The sequence below is a fragment of the Serinus canaria genome, chromosome 2 (assembly GCF_022539315.1).
Source record: "Serinus canaria isolate serCan28SL12 chromosome 2, serCan2020, whole genome shotgun sequence".
Classification (NCBI taxonomy): domain Eukaryota; kingdom Metazoa; phylum Chordata; class Aves; order Passeriformes; family Fringillidae; genus Serinus; species Serinus canaria.
Window position 1 is genome coordinate 9,176,237 of NC_066315.1, and position 23,537 is coordinate 9,199,773.

Consider the following 23,537-nt stretch of genomic DNA (forward strand, 5'->3'; position numbering starts at 1 on the left):
TGAGACTGATGACCAACTCTAGTGGCTCAAGTTAAATGGTACAGAAGAATGATACCTGCTCTTCACCCTACCAAAAAGACACAATCTTCCAAGAAGTGGTCACTAGTGAGATGAATGGAACTGGTGCCTCTCAATCCCATAGTGGTACTAGGCTTGGATCACACAGAATTCACAGAATCACTGGGTTGGAAGAGACCTTAAAGATCATCGAGTCCAACCCAGCCCCAACACCTCAACTAAATCATGGCACCAAATGCCACATCCAGGCTTTTTTTAAACACGTCCAGGGATGGTGACTCCATCACCTCCCTGGGCAGGCCATTCCAGAACTTTATCACCCTTTCTTCTATAGAAAACTTTTTCCTAATATCCAACCTATACTTCTCTTGGTACAGCTTAAGCCCCCACCTCTACTAAAAAAGCTAAACTACATGAGCCTGGACCAAGCACCATTAATGTTGTATGAAAAATCTCTGCCTACTTTTGAGAAAGCAAAGGCACTGAGCTAACTATGATCTTTGCTTGGATCTGGGCAACTCGAATACTGCAAATAGGAATTTGCTTGCTAAGTGTCTAACAGCACTTGCACTAAAATAGTGGGCACTGGATCAACATAACAGGTTTTAGAAGGGCCTGCCAGTAAAACTAGAAAAAAAGATTGCCCAAAACTAAATTATGTGTTTGGTAAAACCAACAAAGTATTGTGACATTCCACAAATCCATTCATAGCAGGCCAGACTGCTTGCTACTGTAGAGGTAGTCACTGACTGGTGGGAGAATATAATGAAAGCTTAAGAGAAAGACGGTTTAGAAACTGTATCTGGAATAAGAGCATGAAATGCAGACAGTGGGCACAGATCAGAAGCAGTTTGGATTTCATTGTGGATATCAGCTGTGTTGTGAATGCCAAGAAAGTTGCCTTACACTTTCAAGGAAAGCAAATGTTCTGTAGACAAGAGTTTTCTAGAAGTCAGCTTGAAAAGCCTTCAGGAGTGGAAACAATTACAACAGGTTCTTGCTGGGGCAACCTTTCAGCCAAGGCACAAAGAAGTGGCTGATGCCCACTGTGCACCCAGACTGCTGGGAGTCTCAGCAGCCAAATCTCTGCAAAAATAGGAAGCAATACATCCAGTAAATATTGCCATGGAAGGTGATGTCAAGCTCCAAGAGTTTCTGATTGACTTGCTAAAGCATGACATTGTGCATTTAGACAAGGAACAGCAGAACAGTACCAGATCTCTCTGGAGTCAGTCGCTCTTCTCACTATCAGTCAGAAAACTGCTTCACTGAGCACAAAAAGGGGAAAACAGCAACGCAACTCTGCAACAGCTGGCATTAAGTGGAGGAGGGAGAGGGAGGAGAACCACTGAGAAGATGTATCAGGAATGAATAATTGAATCATTTAACAATCCCTGGTGGCAGCATCATGGAAGCACCATAAACTACAGAAAACTGAATTCAAGTAAGTATCAACTGATTGTGCCCTGACAGCAGTTAAGACTATTTTCCACAGCAAGTTCAGGTTTCCTATGCTTTACATTAAAATAGGCACAGTTAGGTGAAAATAGCAATTAACTTTTCTCCTGCAACTGGGCATAAACTGCAAAACGTTCAAGCCATGGCTTTTGACTTGTACACTGGATCTTCTTCATTTCAGGGGTTGTGGGTACAGTGTTCTGCAAGGAGCTCATCTCTCTGGGCCTGTCTATTATATCTGGTTGATACCCTGGGCTGTGTAAAAGGTTTGGGACAAGAACTGGCACATTGAATTCTGATCTGCAGGAAGTTTAAGAAAAGTGGGTCACGGTCCAAACCAGGACACTGGCATAGGTAGACTGTTATGTTGAAGTGACAGACATCATCAAAATAAATGTCAAAAAACACCTTTTCTATGGAACCTAACAGAAGAAATAGTAAAAGAGCATCACATCAGAAATGCACACAACCACACTCAAACCAAAGCTGAACCACGGCTCCCAAACAGCTTTTGAGGAGGGAGACGTTTACAGCAAATCTGGTGGGGAGCTGGAGTGAACTTTCAGTGATGGAACACTGGAAGAGAAACAGCAAAAAGAGCAGAAGGAAAGTGAAGATTCTACCACACAACATAGCATGAGTAAAGAAAGTAAAGAAAGACATCTTTTAAGTATGAAGTAGAATGAAGAAGATTGCACCACAGAACAAAGAAACAAAGTTGTAGTCTCTGTGACCATGCAAACAGGGTGCCTAACTTTTCAAAGTGATGTGGGAGAAGAACAAAAGATATCCTTCATACTATGCTTGTATGATTTACTCTGATTTCTGCAATGCTTACGCAAAGTGGGCTTCTTAAAAATGAGAACATATTTGAAAATGAGAACATATATTCTTCAACGTGTAAAGGGGCATTTACAGGTCAAAGAACACACAGTGTAGATGTACAAATATGAAAAAAATAAACAATTAAAAACCTGGGCCATAGAAATCATAAAATGTCATTAAAAATAGCTAACATACTATTGGATTTTGCATGTGTAACTTAACAAATACATTTTCAAGTATCATGCCTGTTAGAATGAACTCATGTGCCAAGCAAAAAAGATCAGCCTTCTCAATTCTAGCCAATTACCAAATAGTGAAGACAAAAATCACAAGCTACTTGAAAATTTAAGCCAAACCAAAAGCTCACCTGACTTCAAGCAGAAAGCATTTGCTCTGCCCTTCTAGAAAATAGTCCCAGAATATCCTGGACTGAGCACTTCAAAATCCACGCACCCAAAATTCAACAACTTTTCTGAAAATCTCCTGATCACTCATCAGAAAAATCGTGACATGAAAAGAGTCTTCAATAGGGATCAGTTAATAATTTCTAAGGATAGGTCAAGTGATGCAGATGAAGAGATGATTTCAACAGATGCCAGCTCCTAAAATACAATGACACTTCTGAAATTGTCACACAGACAGTCTCTTATCTTCAGAACAAAAACTTCTAAATTCATAATGCAAAACAAAAAAATAAAAGCATATGTTCATGCTGATAATAAGCCCCAGTTGGCCTTCTCCCCAGGCAGCTTCTGTAAACTTTCAGACACAGTTCTGCACTTCCAGAGGAATATCTAACACTCGTATCCATCACACCATCACACACATCTACCTTGGCAATGTGTGCTCGTCCAAACCTGAGAGCTGCACCAGCACTAAAACACCTGCATGCAAAGTAAGCTCCTGACTGTGCATCAATAATTACTCCATTTAGTCCCAGTCCAGCAAAGAATTCTGCCCCTACTTAAATTTATGCAGCTGGACCCTAACTGCCAGTAGAAGGGGAAATGCATCAGGATTGAAGCATATTGGAGAACTGGGACATGTGTAGAACAGATTTCAATAGAAAATTCATGGTACTTGGTGTTAGGTCCTTTCTGATCTGGAGAATGACAATGAAATGTGGCTACACTCTTCAGGCCTTTTGAAAATCACTGAATCCTTGGCAGTAATTTAGTTACAGAGACCAGGCACTAAAATATGAATACCCTGCCCAGAGGTTCTCAGCATAATTTTCAGATAAACCATTCCTTAGCAGGGTTTGTATTACACATAAATGGCTTGAATATCCATGTACTAGATTTTATAAAGGCATTTGATTTAAGGTTATTCCACCTACAGTGGCTCAAGCACAATATACCTTTATACAAATTACATTTCAAGAAGCACAGAAAAACTTGTGACATAAATTCAGTTTTCAAAAAGATGTTTAACTTACCTGCCAGAAGTCAGCAACAGTAGCAGGGAGAGGGCCCTGGGTGGCAATATATGCAGGGTTTCGGGGGTCATGGTCCATCTGGAACAAGCAAGAAGAACAGACTGGATTTATTTAAAGGAAATCCCTTGTAGTGTAGGAGACAAAGTATGAGAGGGCAGAACAAGGGACTTCCTGAAGGACTTCATGCCCCTCCACCCTTTATTGGCAAGCAATGTGTTTTATTTCTATTTGTAAGCTCAGAGGAGAAGTTCTCCCCCAAAAGACTGATGACACCAGACACATGTGATGAGCAATGTCCCATGTCCTCAATATGCAGAGAAAGATCATTTATGGTGGCTGACAAAGGCATTTATTTGAGATCAGTACTTGAGGTTTCATAGCAACCTAGGAGCCTTTTGAAACATTTTTCTACACTGAATGTTAAGAATGCTCCCCACATCTAAATATGTTCTCCATTTCCACCATGCCAGTCAAGGGCACATGTAACTAAAAACCAGCAAAATTGGGAAACAAATTCAGTTTCTGGCTTTTTCTGGTTAGCTGATTTATCTAAATGCATGGATTAGGCTTCAATGGAGGAAGTTCTGCTTAAAGACCTTAATTATTATGTTTAATTCAAGGAGCAGAAAATTCACTGAGCATAAAAAATAAAGAATCTAAGAAACAAAGCCATCAGGAGTAAATAGGATTAGTGTGTTACAATGAATGTTTGCGAACTGATAGGTGGTTTTCTTGGTTCTAAATCTTAGGACCCATTCTGCTGAAAAAGAAGATCTGCTGATAGGATTAAAAAACAAACAAACTCATTCTAACCCTGAACTGGGCAGGACAAAACTTTGAACATAAAGAAAAGAGACCCATTTCAGCTCTGAGATTTGTGGGTGTGACTCAGTGACACTGAAATCGGTGAGTGTTAACTTATACCCATGTAGCTGAAGGCAGAATTTGTTTCAAGACACACTTCTGTCCTATAAGTTAAGATCTGAATAAGAATGAATGTGAGTCACATTTGCATTAAAAGGCATCTCCTGAATTAATTCATAGCCTATCAAAATCTTCAGTGATGGTACATGTCAGCGTAAAAAAGGCACCTCATAATTATGTGCAACATAAAAGAGGGAAGAGCCATAAAAGAACAGATGTAAGTTATTCTAACAAAACAACAATATGATGAATGTTGCAAAAAGGAAGAGAAAACTTTTATGTTTCTAATTTTCTGATGTATAATTAAGCTGGACTTAATATTAAAATTCTCCATGACAACACAACACAGGTAAAAGTCACTGAATCAATTTAGACTAAAAGTTTACTTCTGATTCACCACCATAGTTACAAAAAAACCCTCAACCAGGATGTCTATAATAGCATCATTTTATTCCAAGTTTCATTGGGATGCTTCTCTTATCAGCAAATAAAGCTTCCCAACAAGCAACTGATCACAAAAAAATTTCAACCTTGCTTTCTTTGCCTTTTGACAGAAGCAATTCTGATAGCAGGACATTTACTGTTGTGGGTATTTTGAGACCAAGGAAAACTAGCTTTCTTCAGAAATCAGTGTTAACAAAAAAGCCCTTAGGACAAATTTCAAAAGGGGAAACTTTTCTTTTGATTTTGTTTTATTTTGCTTTGTTTTGTTTTGCAAGAATTGAGACACTGAACTAAACACAGCTGAAAACAACAGCAAATGTGATCAAGCAAAGTCAAGCTTAAAAGCAGGGGGTTTATTTATTCTCCATTACAGTTGCAATGATTTGCTGTTGTTTTGTCTTGAATCCCAAAGATCTACAAGATTTAAATTTATGGTTAAATGATTTCCTATGCTTGAACTAAAAATCTTAACTTAGAAAAATTGACCTACACCGAGGAGGATGTGCTACTCCTGTTGGAAATTCCTGTGGGCTGCATCCACTCAAAAATGATGTCACTTCTCCACAGGCTAGAGCTTGGTTTGGAAATGCAACCAACAGTAAATACACCAAACTTTAGAAAAAATATAATTTACTTTGAATTTTTCCTAAATGATTTTTTTTTTCAAATGTAGATATGCCAGAAAACAAAGGCAGAAGAAATCAAAGATGATGCAAATAGTGTTGCCATGAAGGAAATACATTTCAACATTCAGCTGATAAATCAGGAATAGGCCAATCTTGGCATTTCAGCATTAATCAACCTCTGTCACAAAGGTGCTGTTGGAACGTGGCAAACATTACAATAAGCACAGAGTGCTGAAGTATATCAGCAGTTTAACAATAATTCAAAAGACAATTACAATTATTACATTCCAAGCACATTGTGTTGCACAAAAAAACAATTATGAGCAGAAACTCTTCTTGCTTGGAGCAAATAGAAAATGGCAGAAAATGCTATCATACTATTAAATGATCTTTAACTGAACAAAAATAAGTGCAAAGTTTAAACTAATTAAATGAAATTCCTGGTTTCATCAATTTTGTATTACATGCAGTGTTTAAAAGACCATGTATTTCAAAAAAAGTGTGAAGAATCCCTAGACTGGTCACATTCAATTTCATATGAGTAGATGATGGCAAGGGACAGTTCTTGAATGTTTTTGCTTTGTTCTTTTTTATTCTCTCAAGGTCAGCAAGAACACTGAGGGCATCTTAATCTATCACAGTTAACAGAAGTTTGAATAAAGAAATAAAGTCAGTAATGGGTTTCAAACTAACTAATCAAGGATCCAGTAAAAGGCTTTTTTTTAATGTCAGTAGTCATTATCTTCTTTCAAGGATCCCTCAGATTTCTCACTTCATGAAAATAAAATAGAAAATGTATTCTCCAGAGAAGAATGGAGAACTCCAGACTCCATACAATCAAGTATTAAAACAAAAATTGATTGTTTGCTAACATTTTACATCAGAACAACCTTCAGAAATCACCCTAACAGTAATTTTTCAAAAAGAACACGATTTTTCCCTCTATTTCCCCCTTAAAGCTCCAAGTTCACAAGGCTTACATCAGAATGGGATCGAAGGGCCATTGTTGGAAAGAAAAACCTACAATTATTACAACTGTTCTGCTATGGTGGAATTCTCATTTTCTGCTGCAGCACAGCAAAGGCAAGTCTGGTGATAAAGTTTCAATCTATTTTTCCATGATTTTATATTAGGGGTCAAGGATTACTATAACGGGCCATGCAATTCATTGTACTGACTTCCATCACTACCAGTATCAAAAGTGAAGGAAAAGAAAAATGAGGAGCACTGAGATTTCTTCTTGGAAAGGAAAAAACTAGAGAAACCTTCAGTGGCACAACTTGTGTTTTCCTACAGGACTTTGTAGCATAAATTGACTTACAGTACCCTAAAGTAGGAAAATGCATGAAGAACATTATCACAACTGGCTGCATCTTGTTAACATCAGACCAGGATTCTACCTTTGCTTTACTGCACAATAAAAGCTGATTCTTCCCTCAAGAGTTCTATTATCCAGCTGCCTTGTTCGAAGACTTTGCAGGAATTCCCTTGAGACTGCTGAATTTTGTTGAGTTTTTGATAGAGATTGTGCTGCTGCACGATTTCACTGATAATGCTGATGAAGTACAGAAAAATCAATACATTGTAGAAGTAAATCCTTGAGAGTGGTACATGTAGATTCTTGTTAAGCAGTCTTGTAAAATTGCAAACTGAAGCAAAAGTGTCAATAGGCATCAATGGCCATTTTGAAATTTCATGTAAATGATAATGCTGATGAATTCCTTCCCTTTTAGCTTGTCAGATCTTTACTTTCCACAGAGAAGGATGCTGGGTGAGATTTGGTCTCAGTCACACCATATTTACCTTCATTTAAAGCCCTTGAGTCCATCTGAAATATTCCTGAATCATGAGATCAGAATGAAATCCAGAGTAGACTGAATATAACAGAAAGGTAGTCAAAATCTGATTAACACCTTAAAAATTTGTATGGATTCAAACTTCTGTGTGGTTTCCAGACTTAATGTGTTTACAACACCAAGAAAATCTACTTCCATGCATATATTTATTACAAAAAGTATAGACAGTCTTTAAAGAAGAAGTGTATTTGTTTTTGCAAAAAAAAAGCATATCCACCAAATGCAGATGAACTTTGTAATCATTCACCTCAGCATTAAAATTAAAAAGGTAGACTAGTCCTCATCTTCGTGTTTGAATTAAAATTTAAAACAATTTTTTAAATCCTTCCTTTTAAGCCCCTAATGGAATGAAAGAAGCAAATCTGGTTGCCTATGCCATTATGAATTTCAGAGTCTATTCTTGCTGATGAAATTTGTATGCTGTATTTGAACAAACTGTCATGCTAATGACATTCCTCAGTCTGGTGTCTTCAATAATAAGCAAACTGAGTTTTTAAATGTAGTTGATGGGATTTTTTTCTCTCTCAGACACCCTATGAGGAAAAACAGAATTTCCCATTTACTTTCATGACCTCTGATTTAAAAGCAAAGATTGCACATTATTTACTACTGGATGATTTTCCTGAAATTTAATGAGGACTAAGTACAAATATGACAGAAGTAATTATCACAGTTTTATTCTGCACAGTCAGGGTCTCCTTGTGCTGTAATTGCAAGCCTTTCATTCAGCTGCCGATACCAGAGTTATTATCATAGCACTTTATGTTATTTCAGAGAGGAGGGAAACAGATTTCTACCTCACTTTTACCCTGCAAATTTATCCCAAGGACTCATTTTGCCTGGCCTCATGCTACAGCGAAATAAAAGACATATGGGAAGAATTTGGACTAAATCTTTCCTGATTCTCTTCACCCAGCTGCAGTGGGGCCACCAATATAACCCCAGTTTTCACGTCCTACTGTGAAGTGTTGAGGTATTGAGGAGGGGCAGCATTTTTTCAAAGGAGGAAACATGTGGGCAGGTGGCCAACTCATTGTCTAGCACGGGGATTTTTTTACGGTGTGCTGCTGCACTCATTTAGACTTCAGTGAAGGTTGAGTGAGCCCCAGCTGGAGACTGGACCACTGACCCAGAGGCTGGAGATACCCAGCAACATGTATGGGACTGGCAGCCTCCCTCTCTGAAGCTCAAATAGAATTACTTTATTTTACACTCTTCCTGCACCAGACAGCTCCCACACACAGGGAGGAAAAAGGCTCTTCCAGTCCGTTCATCCTGTACTGATCCTGTGCTGTCAATGCCCATTTCACAACAGTGCTCACTCCTCACCCAGGCTCTGCAAGGAGCAAATGCACCAGGAGCATCACTGCATTGACAGGACAATTACTGAGGTTATTTAAGTTGAAAGAGTCTGAAGGAAAGAAATGGTAGGATTTTTGCAAGAGTGAGTGAAAGCAGTTGTATTGATACTCCCCATGCACTGTGTGCTGTCACGGACACTCACTAAATGTGTGCCTGCTACCAGGAAAGATCTCAAGTAAACAGCAGTAGAAACAGCACATATGTCCAACTTAGGCTTCACTAGCTCTATAAACTCAGTAAATAGTGCAGAATCAAGTGCCCAATTCGACATTGCAGTAGGGAAGTGGGGAGAACAGAGACTGAATATCTCTGCCATTTCTATATTCAACCTCATGATACAAAAACTACACCAGATTAACAAATATGTTTACACTAATCTCAGGACATTTAATTTGGCTCGAAATTCAGCAGTTTGCAGGGAATCCTTCCAGACCATGGGCTTGCAAAGTAGGGATTTCCTCCTATCAGCCCCCCACTGTATCACCTCCAGGAAACACATTTGGATCTATTGCTTTCAAAACAGCCAAATGACTACTGGCTTAGTGCAGCAAACTCATGCAACTAACTGGAGCATCTCTTTCCTTGGAATAGAAGGTCTACACAAATGTCAGCGGTGGCACTCTCTCCTCACAGGAGGGTCTCTATCCTACCAAGAAGAAGATGAACTTGACATTTTTTTCTTGGCAGTTTTTCTTGGCTATGCAAGTTACTGGGCACTAATCCCAATCTAATGAAACACTTGTGAACCCACTTATTTCTGGGCATATAAGTATTTCTGTAAGAGATACAAAGACAGCCATAAGAATTTTTGGTTCATCAGTGTGACTTGTTGTATTGAATAGAACTCTTGAGTCTGGGAAAACAACAAAAAAAGAAATATGTTCTAACCCTGCAGAAGGACCCTTATTAAGAGCTGGATGGAAAGCCAAGATTACAACTCTTTGTCAAAACACAAGAGCTTAAGCTGTGGGTGCAGGGACCCTGTGCTTGCATGAGCTTTGGGAATCCTGATAAAGCAAACCTCTTCCCAGCTTTGTCAGTGGGATATCAGTCCTGTTTCTTCACTTACAACACTACTTAATCTAATACTTTACTCATCAGTGTAATTAAAGAAACAGTTACACTATAATCCAAAACTACAAGTGCAACAGACATATACACACATGCAAGAATTTACCCCCTTCTCCAGCCAAAATTCTGAACTAAAACTAGTTGAGCTGTGTCTACACAGACTTTTGGGCAGGTTGCAGAAGCCCAGTTTTCAGTAAAAACCCAGCAGTTGTACTGCTGACAACACTGAACCCGACTTAGCACTGTCTACAGATGCTGTAATTCCACTTTGATACCACGCTGTTGCCATGTGAGTTACAACCAAGCTCCTACAAGAATGCAATATCTCACTTCCAGTTATCACTTCCCACTCCTGTCCTTCCCACAAAACCTCTCAGTTTCTACTATCAGATGAAGGCTTGACCAAACATAACTCACCAGCTGGGTCCTGAAGACAAAGACACAGGCAGAGCACTGAAGCCCTGGAGCTGGACCTCTGTGTGTGATCTTACAAGCAGAATGGATATTCCTTGGAACATGACCTACTGTGATCCCCTGATCCTGCTGCCAGACAGAACTTGGCCCAGTCAGAGACACACCTAAAAGGAGTCCAAAAACTCTCATCTGTGCCTATCCACCCTTCTCCTCTGAAATGGAAACTGGCAATCCCTCAACATGCAGGTGCTTTGGTTTCCCCTCTAACCTAAACCAAAGACAAAAATATCCCAAAGGTGTTTTTTGGATTCTGTGTGTTTTTTAACTCTTTGAATAAAGCACTTTTATGTGTTGAAGGAAATGAAGCTTTGAACTCTGCTGAAACAAAGATCAGGGAACACTTTTTATGTAGCTGTTGGGGTTTTTTTAAAGAAAAAAGTATTGTCAACAACATTGGAAGGAAGCAGCCTGTAATTTCATGCTGTTGCAAATTGTCAGCTGCCTTGCCCACACAAAGTTATTTAACTGGGGGAGTGATACTCCCCAGGAAAATGAGCCAGTAATGGCAAATACAGCCCACTGCAGTGAGATCTTATTCTCCATCCTAAGCTCTTTCTCACAGTTGCCCGATAATAACTTTTTGGTGGCTAATTAATGTGAATAAGAACTGTGAGAAAAAGCAACTGCAATACCAGCAGTCCCACAAGGTCAAGGACATAGTGCCTTTTCCCCCCCTTCACTTGGATATCCTGACCCTTCCATTGAGATGCTATGACAGGGCAATGCCACTGCAATTACTGTACCAGTTCAGTGTCTGCAAATAGAGACCATTTTCCCTATCACATTTCATGGACAAGATAAGGGTTCCCATTCAGCTCACACTGTCATGGCAAACATCAGTTGGGCAACCCTGGAGTATATGTACACAAAAACTGGACTGACCTACTTTGCATTCAAATGAATGTAAAGGGGCTAGGGGATCCTGTTCTTTTCAAACAGCAAGCTCATGGAAGAACCAGGAGAGCTACAGAACCACCAGACTGTGCTTCACTAGGTCAACAGAGTAAGAAAGGTAAGAGGAAATGTCACTTCCTAATGCAGAAGAAGCTCAGAAGTCTGTGGGGCTTAGCTCTCCATGCCTACAGAAGCCATTCCTCCTACTGTAGCTAGCAGGACAACGCAAAAAAGAACAAGCTATTTTTACCTCTCAGGAGAAGGAAAAGCTCCAAGTAAAGTAAAGCATTGAATTTTATAATCTGTAAGTTAATAAAATCTTATATCAAGTACAGAAAAACTGACAGTATTACAAGGTAGAACGAGGGTTATCTAGTGACTTTTTCTTGGTAAATAAACTTTTAGGGTATTGCATGCATATATATTTCTCTTCAATTTGAAAGGACAGGCTGAAGCACCAGTGTTGTGGGGTGCTCTCAACCTGAGATTAGCAGTGAGGTGCCTAGAGTGACCCTATTTTGACAACAAGGAATGGCAAGGATCAACTATTTGGAATACTTCTCATAGGTTACCATACTTACAATGGGACTGGCGTTGATGTAGTCTGAATTGTCGTGGCTACTTTCACCTTTCAGACATATCCTGGAATGGTCATCTGCAAAGGAGAAAACAAGAGGAGAAAGTTTCTATATCAGTATTCTACCCATTTTGTGTTAGACAATTCAAAGTCAGATTAATTTTCCAAGACAGGAAAATATCAGCAAGGATATTTCCTTCTGACTCCCAGCCTAGCTATAGGGTTGATACAGCCACAGCATCACAGCCTGACTCAGGCATGGAACAATGGGGTATTGCAGAGGCTCAGTATCACAAAGCCTGCCTTCATGAGATGCACTGTGATGTGCTACAACCACTCAGAAGAAAAAAGAGAATCTCTTCTGTTCAGGGAGTTTAAGATTTGAACCAGGCAAATCACTAAAACCCCCAGTATTATAACAAACATTCCGGTGTTTGCAGGGTCATGGAAGAGGGAAGCTGATGGGACTTTGTCCACCTGGCTTCTCTAAAATATGATGAGCAGGGACATGGAGGTACAGGACATGGAGCTGGACAGTAAATTAAGGTGTCCTGGTCAAAGACCAGTGCTGTATGGTGTTCCACTAGTGATGTGGGGAGACAACCTGACTTGGAGATGATCACAGGAGAGAGAAAATGCAAACAATTTCACCTAAAGTACAGCTGGAGGCATCTTACACCTCAGACACCAGTAAAGAAAACAGCAGTTCTGGACAAAGGAGACTCACTCCTGTTGTTTGTCCATCACCACAATTATTTTATCACTTTTTAACTTGTAATTTTACTGGTGCTAGCTCAATTATATTTAAAGCTGGTACACCCCAAACTCTAGTCCCCTTTATTAAAAAAATTATTTCTATATCAGAACACGTATAATGGATGGGTTTTATTTGTCTGCACTCAGGCAGAGACAATGCAGATATCTGCATCTCTTCCAATCTCACTTTCTGCTATGATAAAAGAAATATTTCTATGTGATGAATCATTTTATCCTGATTTAGCTGTCACAAACAGGCCAAATTGTGTTCAAGAAATGCCATTTCTTTCCACTGACTAAAGAAAGAAAGAAAGCCCAGACCCCACTCAGATAATTTTAGAGATGTCTAAGTCTACATAAGAATTACCAGCACAATTTATATTTCTCAGGAAACCTACCCTGCACAGAATATGGTAGAAAGAGGTTGTGGAGCTGCCCTTTCTGTAACCTCTACAGCTGAACACAGAGAGTGATGTTTTGAAAGGATTAAGGATCTTTCCACTGATTTTTCAAATAGACAAAGTAAGAGCACATTGTCTAGTGGCCTGAGACGCCACTCAACACCAGGATTCCAAGTTGGCTGTTAAGTACCAATCATTATTATAATCATGAGGAATATTAAATGAATTATCAAACATTCTGGAGATCATACAGGAAGGCAGAGACAGAGAGTTTGGGCTCTGCTTAGGTTTATTCAACAGCAATGCCATGGCAGCTCAGCAGATGAGCAAGACAAAGGGATGTTTGTAAGAGTGTTGTTTACAGTCACTCAATCTCACCCAACAGTGTCAGCAATCTTCTCCTGGAATAAGATTAGTGATGAACAAGTCATGTCAAATAACTGAAGAGATATTCTTTACTATTCACATAAAATTACATTCCCTGCTAAGGTTTGAGGATGAAGAAGACAAGAAAGGGAACACGTTCATGAACATTATTCATTTCCACCCCACTTTGGCACCACTGCACAAAAAAATCCAAAACATAAATGAGAACTTTTGACACCTGAGATCTTGGGCTACCCAATGTTTTTTATAGGAGGCTTTGCAATGAGCAATGTCACAGAGTGCTTGAAGAATTGCAGCTTTGAAGCCTTCTGGCTTTGCAAGAGGTACACAGGTTACATGCAGTAAATGTGATCTCACATACCTTAAGCTAAGCAAGCACTCAGGATAAACCCTGTTCATTGAATAGCCAAAGTGTTTGAACTAATCACCAAAGGAAACGTGTGAAATGTTTTCAGAGGGATGAAGGAGAGAGAGCAGACAGTGATTCATCAGTACTTAGCAAACAGATGTCAGGGTGACTCTCCAATAAGAGTCAGGTGTGAGATCGGTAACTTACAGATCCTTTTTTTAAAAAAACATAGAGTTTTATCCAGACCCTCTGATTTAGTGTGCTATGTCATTATCTTGCAGTCTTGGAGGGTTTATTAGAGGGCAAAACATGTTAAGGCTTAGTCAAAAGGTGTTGAGAGTTTGTATTTGCTCTTAGAAAAAGGAAGTGTACAAAAAAGGTTGGACACGTTTTTCTGCATATATCAGGAGTTTGCACCCATGTGTGCTTCAGTTGCAGCATCAAACATTCATATTGACAATGGACAGATTGTGCTTGTCTATGCCTGTTATCACCTCAAAGCTTCTAGGAACTGGCATAATAGCTCTTCTGAAACAAGCAGGGGAAGAAGAAAAGAAAAAAAAAAAACCCACAGAATACCATGGACACCAGATTGTTATGTTAACAATGAGCAACTATGGGGAAAATGCTGAATGTACAGCATTTTTTGGGGGGGCAAACTGCATATTGATTATGTGAGAAGCAGGAAAAGCAGGAAATAGAAGTAAGGAAGGTATGTCAGAAAAGGAAGATACACAAGCTCAACCTAAATAACAAGAAAGAAAGATGAATGAAGAAATAGGAGAGGAGAGGTGTGGTAATAAGGAAGTGAGAGAAAAGACAAATGCTGTTACTAGCTACTGCAATCTGGCCAAGCTACAACTCAGCATCATTTTAAGTATCTGCAATAGCTGCTGCTGAATGCTGAACTGCTTTGTATTTGCTATTGCTCCAGCCAAGCCACAGCTGAAAGCAAAGCAAAATGTACAGATGGATACATGTGGCAGAGAGAGGCTTCCTAAATAAGAAGGTTAATATTAACCTGTAGCTCCTGAGAAACCCAGCACTATGCTGGATTTTGTATACATGTAAAATATAAATGATAAAATATACAGGATAGAGCATCAAGGACATGATATAAGCAAACACACATGAGTTTGCAGTAAATAAATCTCAATTTACAGACTGTAAAAGCTATGTTTTGGCGTCTACTCATAGATATATTCATGTGAAGTGCTTAATGGAGCTTGATTTAGGTTGTAAACTAGAACATGGACTGTTTGAGAAACTGTAGGGTAGATGAGACATTGCACAAGGAAAACAGACAGGACAGAGGCCCCCAAGATTTTTACCCAATTAGACCAGCATCTGAAGCTCACACAGGATACACAGTGGCATCCCAAAGCTATTAATTTCACTATAAACCAAATACCAGCTGTGGCCATTGCACAGCTCTCCTGATGTCACTGCAGTGACTGGCTCCTCACTGGCTCCTCAGGGGCTCTGACACCTGGCTCACATGGAGACACTTCAATTCAGGCATCCTGATCTACAATCTCACAGACCCATGCCCAGAAACTTGGTTTCAATGCCTCAGTGTAGGTTTCCACTGATATCTGAGAGTCCTAAAGACACTTGGCTAGCAGGCAGGACAGTCACAAGTCTCCCACAGAGCTGGTGTTACACCTACTAGTTCTGCCTGGCTACCTTGAGTACTTTGGGCATCTCAAACAACTGGATTCCTTTGCTTGAATGACTTAGTCGAGCATAAAATGTCATTACTATCTGAATTATTATCTGAATAATTATTTTTAATTATTAATAATTCATGTTGACCAATACTACAGTAATATGTCACCTCAATCTTTTACTTCTCTCAATCTTTTTCTTCTCACAGTGGCCCTGCAACTTAATGAAGATTATTTTTGTTGTTAGATGGAGATTGAAAACTTGTAAGACTCACATTTTCCCTGTGCCTTTTGTTTCCTTTTAATCAGATACTTCTGAAGGAACAGAATCAACCAGCATAAGGTTGAAAAAAAGAGGAATATGGGCAAATTTGGGTTGTCTGAATCCAGGCATCACAGAATAAGGCAAATCTTAGAACAATCAACCTGGCACATCCTGCCTGGATCATCATTTTCTTCCTTCTAGATTTAGACTGATTTTTGGGATTTTTTTAAAATACAAAGCACTACACAGGCTCCACTGAATTAAGAAAGTGAAGAACTACTGAGAAATGAAAGTGGTGCAGACTGAAGACTACAAAGAATCATAATCTGCTGATTATCATTATTTTGCCTATAGATGATCTGCAGAAAATGGAACTTTTCTTTGCTCTGAACTGCTTGAGTTCTTTCATTTCAGAGCACTATTTGCACATGTATTCATAACATGGATAATGCACAAACCCTCTGCTCAAGTGTTCCCATCTCTGGTGCACAGCCCCAGGCTGTGCCCTTAAGGCAAACAAGGCTCAGATCTGGGTGCAGGTTCTGCCCCTAAAAGCTTTGCTCTCCTTTAGAGGAAAGGCAAAGCACAGAGATAACCAGGTTGCTTAAATATACACCACAGCCCATGGATATGGCTATGGTGGACAGTTTTTGATAGATGTTCACTGCACAAAGTTGTTTGCCAGATGTTTAAAATACCTGTATATATTAATGGTGTACATAAATGAAAACATTCAGTATTGACTCTGTTGAGATGGGTTCACTTTTCAGAGATGCAAAAAGAGGAAAAAAAAATTGGAAAGCTTTTTTGGAGCTGCTCATGTATTCATAAACAAAATAGGCATCACTAGATTATAGCACTAAATATAAACACCATGTGCCCTAAATTATAGCAATCTGCTTCTTGATTGGATAAAAGGATACAGTTTTGTTAATCTAGAAGGTCCAGGAAACTTGAATTGTTAGTATTTTTTAAACTAGTACTTAGTTAAGTGTAGTGTCAAGGTGTTCTGCTATCAAGTCTTTTAAAAGCTGTTTGTATAGAAAATAGAAAAGTTAGGTGCAAGAGTAAGCTATGATAAAATTGTGATAAAAATGAGATCAGTTATATAATCAGTAAAAATAATATTGTATTACTTCAAGACTGGTTCAGAAAGAAAAACAGAAAGCAAATACAACATATTAAAGCTTCTTTGAAGCCTTTCTATGAGGAAATCCTCTATGTGAATTGGCAATCTTGTTCTACCTTGTCAAGGTGATTATGAATATGAAAGGGGTAAGGAAACACTAACATGGTATTATTCTGTGAGAATACACTGAATGTAGCATAACAGCTCTGTAGAATATCAAAAGCATATCAGGTTTGCTTCTTCATACATTATGAAGCAAATCTATGGCTTTTTTGCTATAGTTTTAAAGTCTAACACAGTTAAAAAAAAAGTGGGCAAACTGGGCCTTCTCATCTCAGTCTAATCTTAGAGTCTAAAATAACCACCACCTTATCAAAATTTAATATTGTTTAAACTCCATGCCATAATTTCCACCCATCAACAAAGTAGTAAGTAGTTTAAACATCTATAACATGACAGCTGTTTACCAGTGCACAGCAACCTCAGAAAGTGAAGGCAGGTAATTTTGTGCAATTCAGTCAAAAAGGAAAATTCCCAGGGCACTAATATTTGTAATAGAAATTTCCACACTGAAGTAACAAAGCAAATGTATCATTTTACCCTTTTAAATGTACTAAAACACTTATAGTTAAAACTTCAGATAAATTGCAGTCACCCTATCCACGTCCCAATACCTTCACCAAATCACTACAATGGCATAACAACATGCCAGGAAAGAAGCAATGGCAGAGAAACAAAGGCTGGTCAGGGCTGGCTGATACATCCATGAGGTACATACACTGTGATGAAAAGAGACAGATGGTGACAGACCTGTCACCATCCCTGAGAGAATTTAAAAGACATGCACATGTGGCATTCAGAGATGAGGTTTGGTGTTGGCCTGGCAGTGCTGGGTTAACAACTGAACGTGATGATCTCAGATGTCTTTCCCAACCCAAATGATTCTGACACCAAAGTTAAAAACCTCCGCTCTTTAGCACTGTCACAGCCATGATACTTCTGGATTCAGAGGTAGAAAAGTCTAGTCTGAAGGCTTCTGTCTTACAGATAATTGAATCATGAAGACACAGTTTCTACATCAGTCAAATACCCAGCACTGATTTCTGGCAACATCTGTAGCTCCCGTGCTATCTCTGTGGCAGTAACCAAAACCAGCCCAGCTTCATTTATGAGCAGAAACTTGAAATATCTTAAGATGGTCTGACTGTAAGTCCATATTGATGGAACACTTTAAGCAGGAAGATTAACTTGGATCAATACATATTTTCATGGAAAATTTTCTGTGCCTATCATGTCAGTTAAGTGCTTTTTTTTTTTTTTGCAGGATGTAAAAGAGCACAGAAGGCTTGCACTACTTTAACTTTCATGGTGACTTCTTTAGAACTTCTCAACAAACCTGATCCCAAAACACATGGAAGTCAGCAAACTGCTGCTGCCCAAAAGGCTTTTGACCAGCACCATATTTACTCAGAAGAATTAATACTGCTAAGTTGCTGTAATCCTCTCCTGAGTAGAAAAGTATTGCAGAAAGAGCCACTACATAAACAAAAGAGACAAACCCTGCTGAAGCAAATATGCAGGGACTGATGGGCTCAGTTAAATTGCCATGTCCTTCCAAAGAATCTTCACTCTAAATCTGGCTATGACATTTACTTAACGTGTTACCCGTCATTTCTCCATTCCTAAAGGAGGAATACTACTTACTCAAGACTCTCTTAGGGAAAATTAATGTTTTCATGGCACTTTAAAAATTAAACCAGCTATATATGTTTGCCAAGCTATCCAGCTGGATTGTGGGCACGCTGATTGAGAGCATTTTGATTGCTGTGGACCATGCATATATTCTCAGTTTCATTTTTGTTTCATTGGTTGCCTAATGAAATATGTGTCCATACATTACCAATGTAATCTATGAGATATATATATATATATGTTTGCATAGCAAAAATATGGTACTTTTATTTCAAGCTCAAAAGGCAGCTGCTTACAGGAAAGAGCAGTTTCTAGGAATATAAAATTCAGTTCTTTTTTTTTTTACAATATTTTTATTTTTGTGTGTTTAGAGAAGCCTTGCAGAGTGAAGCCAGCTTGCAAACTTATCCACTGAAGCCTAAAGGAGCTCCTTCAGTGCAGCTGAGTATCTGATAAGCAGATTATCTAGCTCTGCCTAGAGACTGCTGGTGTTACTGCTGGATGGACAAGAGACCAACTTGTCTTGGTCAGAAAAAGAAGAGACTTCTACTGAATAGCTACAGATGCCACTCTTGTACAGACAGCACATTCCAGCACTGACAATCCCTCTGGCTATGGAATTTGGTGAGACAGCACAGCTGCAGCAGCAGTGTTATGTGACACAGTTGTGCATTTTTGTAACATATATGAGACTTACAAGGAGATAAACGGGGTCTCATAAGACAACAGGACATGCACCCAGCCCAAAATCGCAGCCACAGCTTTCCAGTACACACAGAAACCACTCCACATTGTTCACCTGCCCTCTGCAGCTTTCACACCACTGTGCAAAGAATCCTGGGGAATGTATCAAGAACCAAAATGCCATGATGGAAAGAGAAGTGTACATACATGGTACCACGGCCCGGGAGCGGTTCTTCGGCGCATTCTCCTCCTGCTGTGCCACGCTGCTCTCGTTGGGCTCAGCCTGGTAAGCACACAGAGCTTCCCACTCCTTCTCCAGACGGTTCTTGTTCTTCAGGTGGTCTTCCATGTAGGACTGGAATGAAATGAACACTGCATTAAGCAATGGCTTAGCTAGGCTGAAAGCTAAGCTTAAAGGATGTTTCTCAAAGCGTGGGAATCCTGAGCTTTGGGGAAAAAAAGAGGCTCAGTTTTAAGGTTCATTTATTTACTTAATAGAGAGTTGAGTTCAAGCTTATTTGTGCTATAAAAAATGAGAATGATAAAATGTACCAGTGCTAACAGAGAGGAAATGTATCAAACATCCAGTCACTGAGCTTTGGGAGAAAATGATTTCTTCTTCAGTACCTAGAAAATGTAAGCCCAAATGTCTCTTTCATCAGGCAATGGAAAAGAAACAAAATTCCATTGACAAAAATTATTACAAACAACAACTTCTGTCAAAACAAAGGATTTTACAACTAAAGTTCAAGCACATATGCATGTCACAACAGCGATAGAAATATTGAAAAGCATTAAAAATTTGCGAGGCTGAACTGTTGTAGCTCAAGCACTGGGTCATCAGAAACTCATCTTGCACATGAACAGGCACAGAGAGGGCCTTGAACTGAGGAGGTGTTAATTAATATTAATATATGTTGTTAAAGATTGTACATTGCATTCAGTTAACAGTTTCTTTTGGGAAAACCAAGGAAAACTGTCTGTGGCAGGAATTATGGGCCTCAAAGTGTCTTGGTGCTGGTCTTAAGGTTTTGCAGATCTCCCAAGGCTAGAGCTCCAGCAGTAGATAGGAATTCAGCTCCAAAGATTTGAGAAAAGTGAACTGGAACTCTTTTCCTTCACCCTATGGATCAGAAAATAACTCAAGTATGTGAAGGGAGGAGAGCAGAAAGGAGGAAGAGTGGGGGAACCCAGAAATCTTGCCCTCCCTTTGACATGAAAATTAAGAAAGAGATCACCTGGTACTTTAAGCCTGCTTATACAGACTCATTACCTTGCAGAGCCTGCCATCTTCTACAACAAGCAGCAGAACCATCTCACATTATACCTGGTCATATTTGCAAATTAAACTCCATATTGCCTGTACTAGGTAGGTTGAAATTAATATTCCTAAACAGATTTAACAAGGACAGACTGTTCAGGAGACAGGCTCAGGGCTGGGGTCAATAGCAGAGCTTCTGGCCCAAACATGAGTCACAGTGGTTATTGCTGGAACCTTCTCTAATACAGTCCAATCCGCAGCAAACCTTGTCTAGAAAAAGCTCCCAGAAAGGACTCACTGTAAAGTATAAAAAGCACTTTAATTGCTTAGAAAACCCTTTCCATAGACAATCTTTCTGATGTTGAATTGTTCTTCCTAAATGTGCTTTAAAGAAGAAAGGCTCTCGTGCCCTCTCTACAGGTTTAACAGAAGGTGTAAAAAGCTTGCAGCTTGTCCTCTACCAAACAGGAGCTCTGCAAATCTGTTGAGCCACTGTGCTTCCCACCTGGCTGGCAGGGCAGGATGCAGCTCTCTGTTGCAGTTTTTTGATGACAAAAGAGCCCCTGACACACAGCTTTGTTTGGTGCAGGGTTTGTTGGGAGCTGTCTTTCCACAAGGTTTGTAAATCAAACCTGGTACTGAAAAACCAATTCAAGAAGCGACGCTTCCGAAGGGATGTCTTTAAGGAGACAGAAAGATATTGCATTTAGAAAGGTTTCTAAAGGAGGTAAAAAATAGTGGTGGCCTAGATACAATCAAGACACCTACTGTGTGATTGCTTCTTTTCTATAATGAAGGAAGAAGCATTGCAGTGGACAGAGCTGGGACCTGACGGACGTGGAGCTGGGAGAGCGGCGTGGCCCTGGTGTGAGCCAGGGTGTGGGTCTGGTAACATGTTCCCAGCATTAACTTGCAAGTTAACAGGAGGAAACCATCCTCTAATAGTTTATTTGTCCTTGTCAAAAGGCTGTTGCTACTGGGGAAAGGAGGGAGGCTAAAGATCCTGCTCTTTTCTCCTAGCAATTCTGTGCCTGGCTATGCATACTGAAATCATCGGGGAAAAAGAAAAAAAAAAGGATAATCCCTCCAGAGCAGAGTCTTGCTGGTATATAAGAATTTTTATGAAGCAAAGGGAAAAAACAGCAAAACCTTACAATACCACAGAGCCAAGACTGCAGGCTTCAGAGCAGCTATTTAGCATGCAGCAGAGATCAGGCAGTCAAGGACCAGCCCGTAGCATCTTCCCATTTGAAACCACAGCTTTATAATCTGATTCATTTTGACATGCCCATCACCAATGTCCCACAGACTTCAGGGACATTTTATGCAGATATACAGATCTGCCAACACTGAATCTCTCAAAAATCCTGGTAGGCCCACAAAGCTGTAGGAAAAGGGCCATGAACATTTGATTCCTAAGGCAGGACTGAATGAAGTAAGGAGCTTTCTGTTTACTCCAGCTTGTCTCTCTGATGATTTCAAGGATTGTCTTTTAAAAATAAATTCAATTTCTTCTTTAAACCATCAAATCTGTCACAGTTAAGGTAAAGTTTACAGTTAAGGTAAATTGACTGCTTTTATTCCACATGAACTTTCAAATAACTCAATGTTCTTTTAAAGTTATTACTTTTACCTTCATTTTTCAGGTAATCTTGAGTATAAAAATACATGAATTTTCAAATGAAAATGCACTGAAATCTTTATTTTAACCAACCATTTCTTGTGTGGTTTCAATTCCTGCATCACATGCATCAGATTCACAGGGCACTTCCTGACAGACCTCGAGGAGGTGTTTGACAATTTGAATGGACCCATGGAAGGCTCTGCCCAATCTGGACATCTACTTTACACACATTTTTAAAAGCTACCGAGGAAGAAGCTTGCTTTAAAACATTCAGGAGCCAGACAATTCCCTCAGAGTTAAGTAATCTTTCATTTACAGTCTTTCAGAGCCCCTATGCTCATCCCCACTTTGCTAAACAGAAGCTTAGTGATTGTGAAACACTCTCTTGGGAGCTGCTGGATGTACATTAAATTGAGTGGAACTTCTGATATTTTAGAGATTGTACGTCTACTCAAATCCACTCCTTAATTAGGATGTTTTGATGAGACATTCTGCAATGTTTGCCTGGTGCAAAAGAAATTCATTACCAATGTGTCAAACATGCACATGGTTGTCCTCGTCCCAGAGCAGCAGGTAAAACAAACAGAGGTTGTCACCACTGTTATTGCAATGCTCCTCAAGCCTGCTGAAAAAAGCAGAGGTCTGCCCTCACCAATATGGGCACAACAATCCCAACTATGTGCTATTATTTAAACAAACACCATCTGCTTGCACAGGTCTTCTGATGCACCTTAAATTTCATTAACCTTAATTTTCCTTCCACAGGGCCTGACCTATGAGGACAATTGGTAGCCCAGTCCCTACTTTCTCTTGTTTAGACAGAGGAGACACTCTTGCTGCCAAACATGCTGTGGGGATAAGGAGGATGTGCTGATGAAATGAGGACAGAGTGGATGTATTATAAAATCCATTATTACTGTGTGAGACCTGCCAGTTGTAAGGCAAAAGGGGAGCTTTCAGCAAGAGGATGAAAAGCTGTCCCAGGGACAATGAATGGGCTGAAGAGACACTGCCAGTGGCACATATTAAGACAGATTTTATGTGCCTGAACACAGGCACAAAGACAGAGCACAGTGGCCCAGCTTGGCTTTGGTAAAACATGGCTTTGTTAGAGCTTCCTGTGTGCAGCTGATGTTGTAATAGGGTGTCAAACTACTTTGGTTTTCTTCATTTTTTTCTTTACTTTTTTATCAAGAAGGGTGTCCAACACATGCTCTGTGACTAAATAAGGTTAAAAATATAACTATTAAATTCTAACTTATCAAGAAGGGTGTCCAACACACGCTCTGTGACTAAATAAGGTTAAAAATATAACTATTAAATTCTAACTGGCTGGTCAATCTTTAAATCATAGA

The 23,537-nt window shown here is 39.5% G+C and overlaps 1 protein-coding gene across 1 annotated transcript in view; it reads right to left on the reverse strand.

The window, feature by feature from the left end:
• The window catches only part of LOC103813070 (protein tyrosine phosphatase receptor type N2), a 104,571-nt gene that overhangs the window by 39,898 nt on the left and 41,136 nt on the right, over positions 1–23,537 (reverse strand). Inside the window, exons 5-7 of the mRNA XM_050970455.1 lie at positions 19,505–19,652; positions 11,972–12,045; positions 3,740–3,817 (exon numbers count right to left, since the gene is read on the reverse strand). Coding sequence (XP_050826412.1) covers positions 3,740–3,817; positions 11,972–12,045; positions 19,505–19,652 — 300 coding nt within the window. The remainder of the gene's footprint in view (positions 1–3,739; positions 3,818–11,971; positions 12,046–19,504; positions 19,653–23,537) is intronic.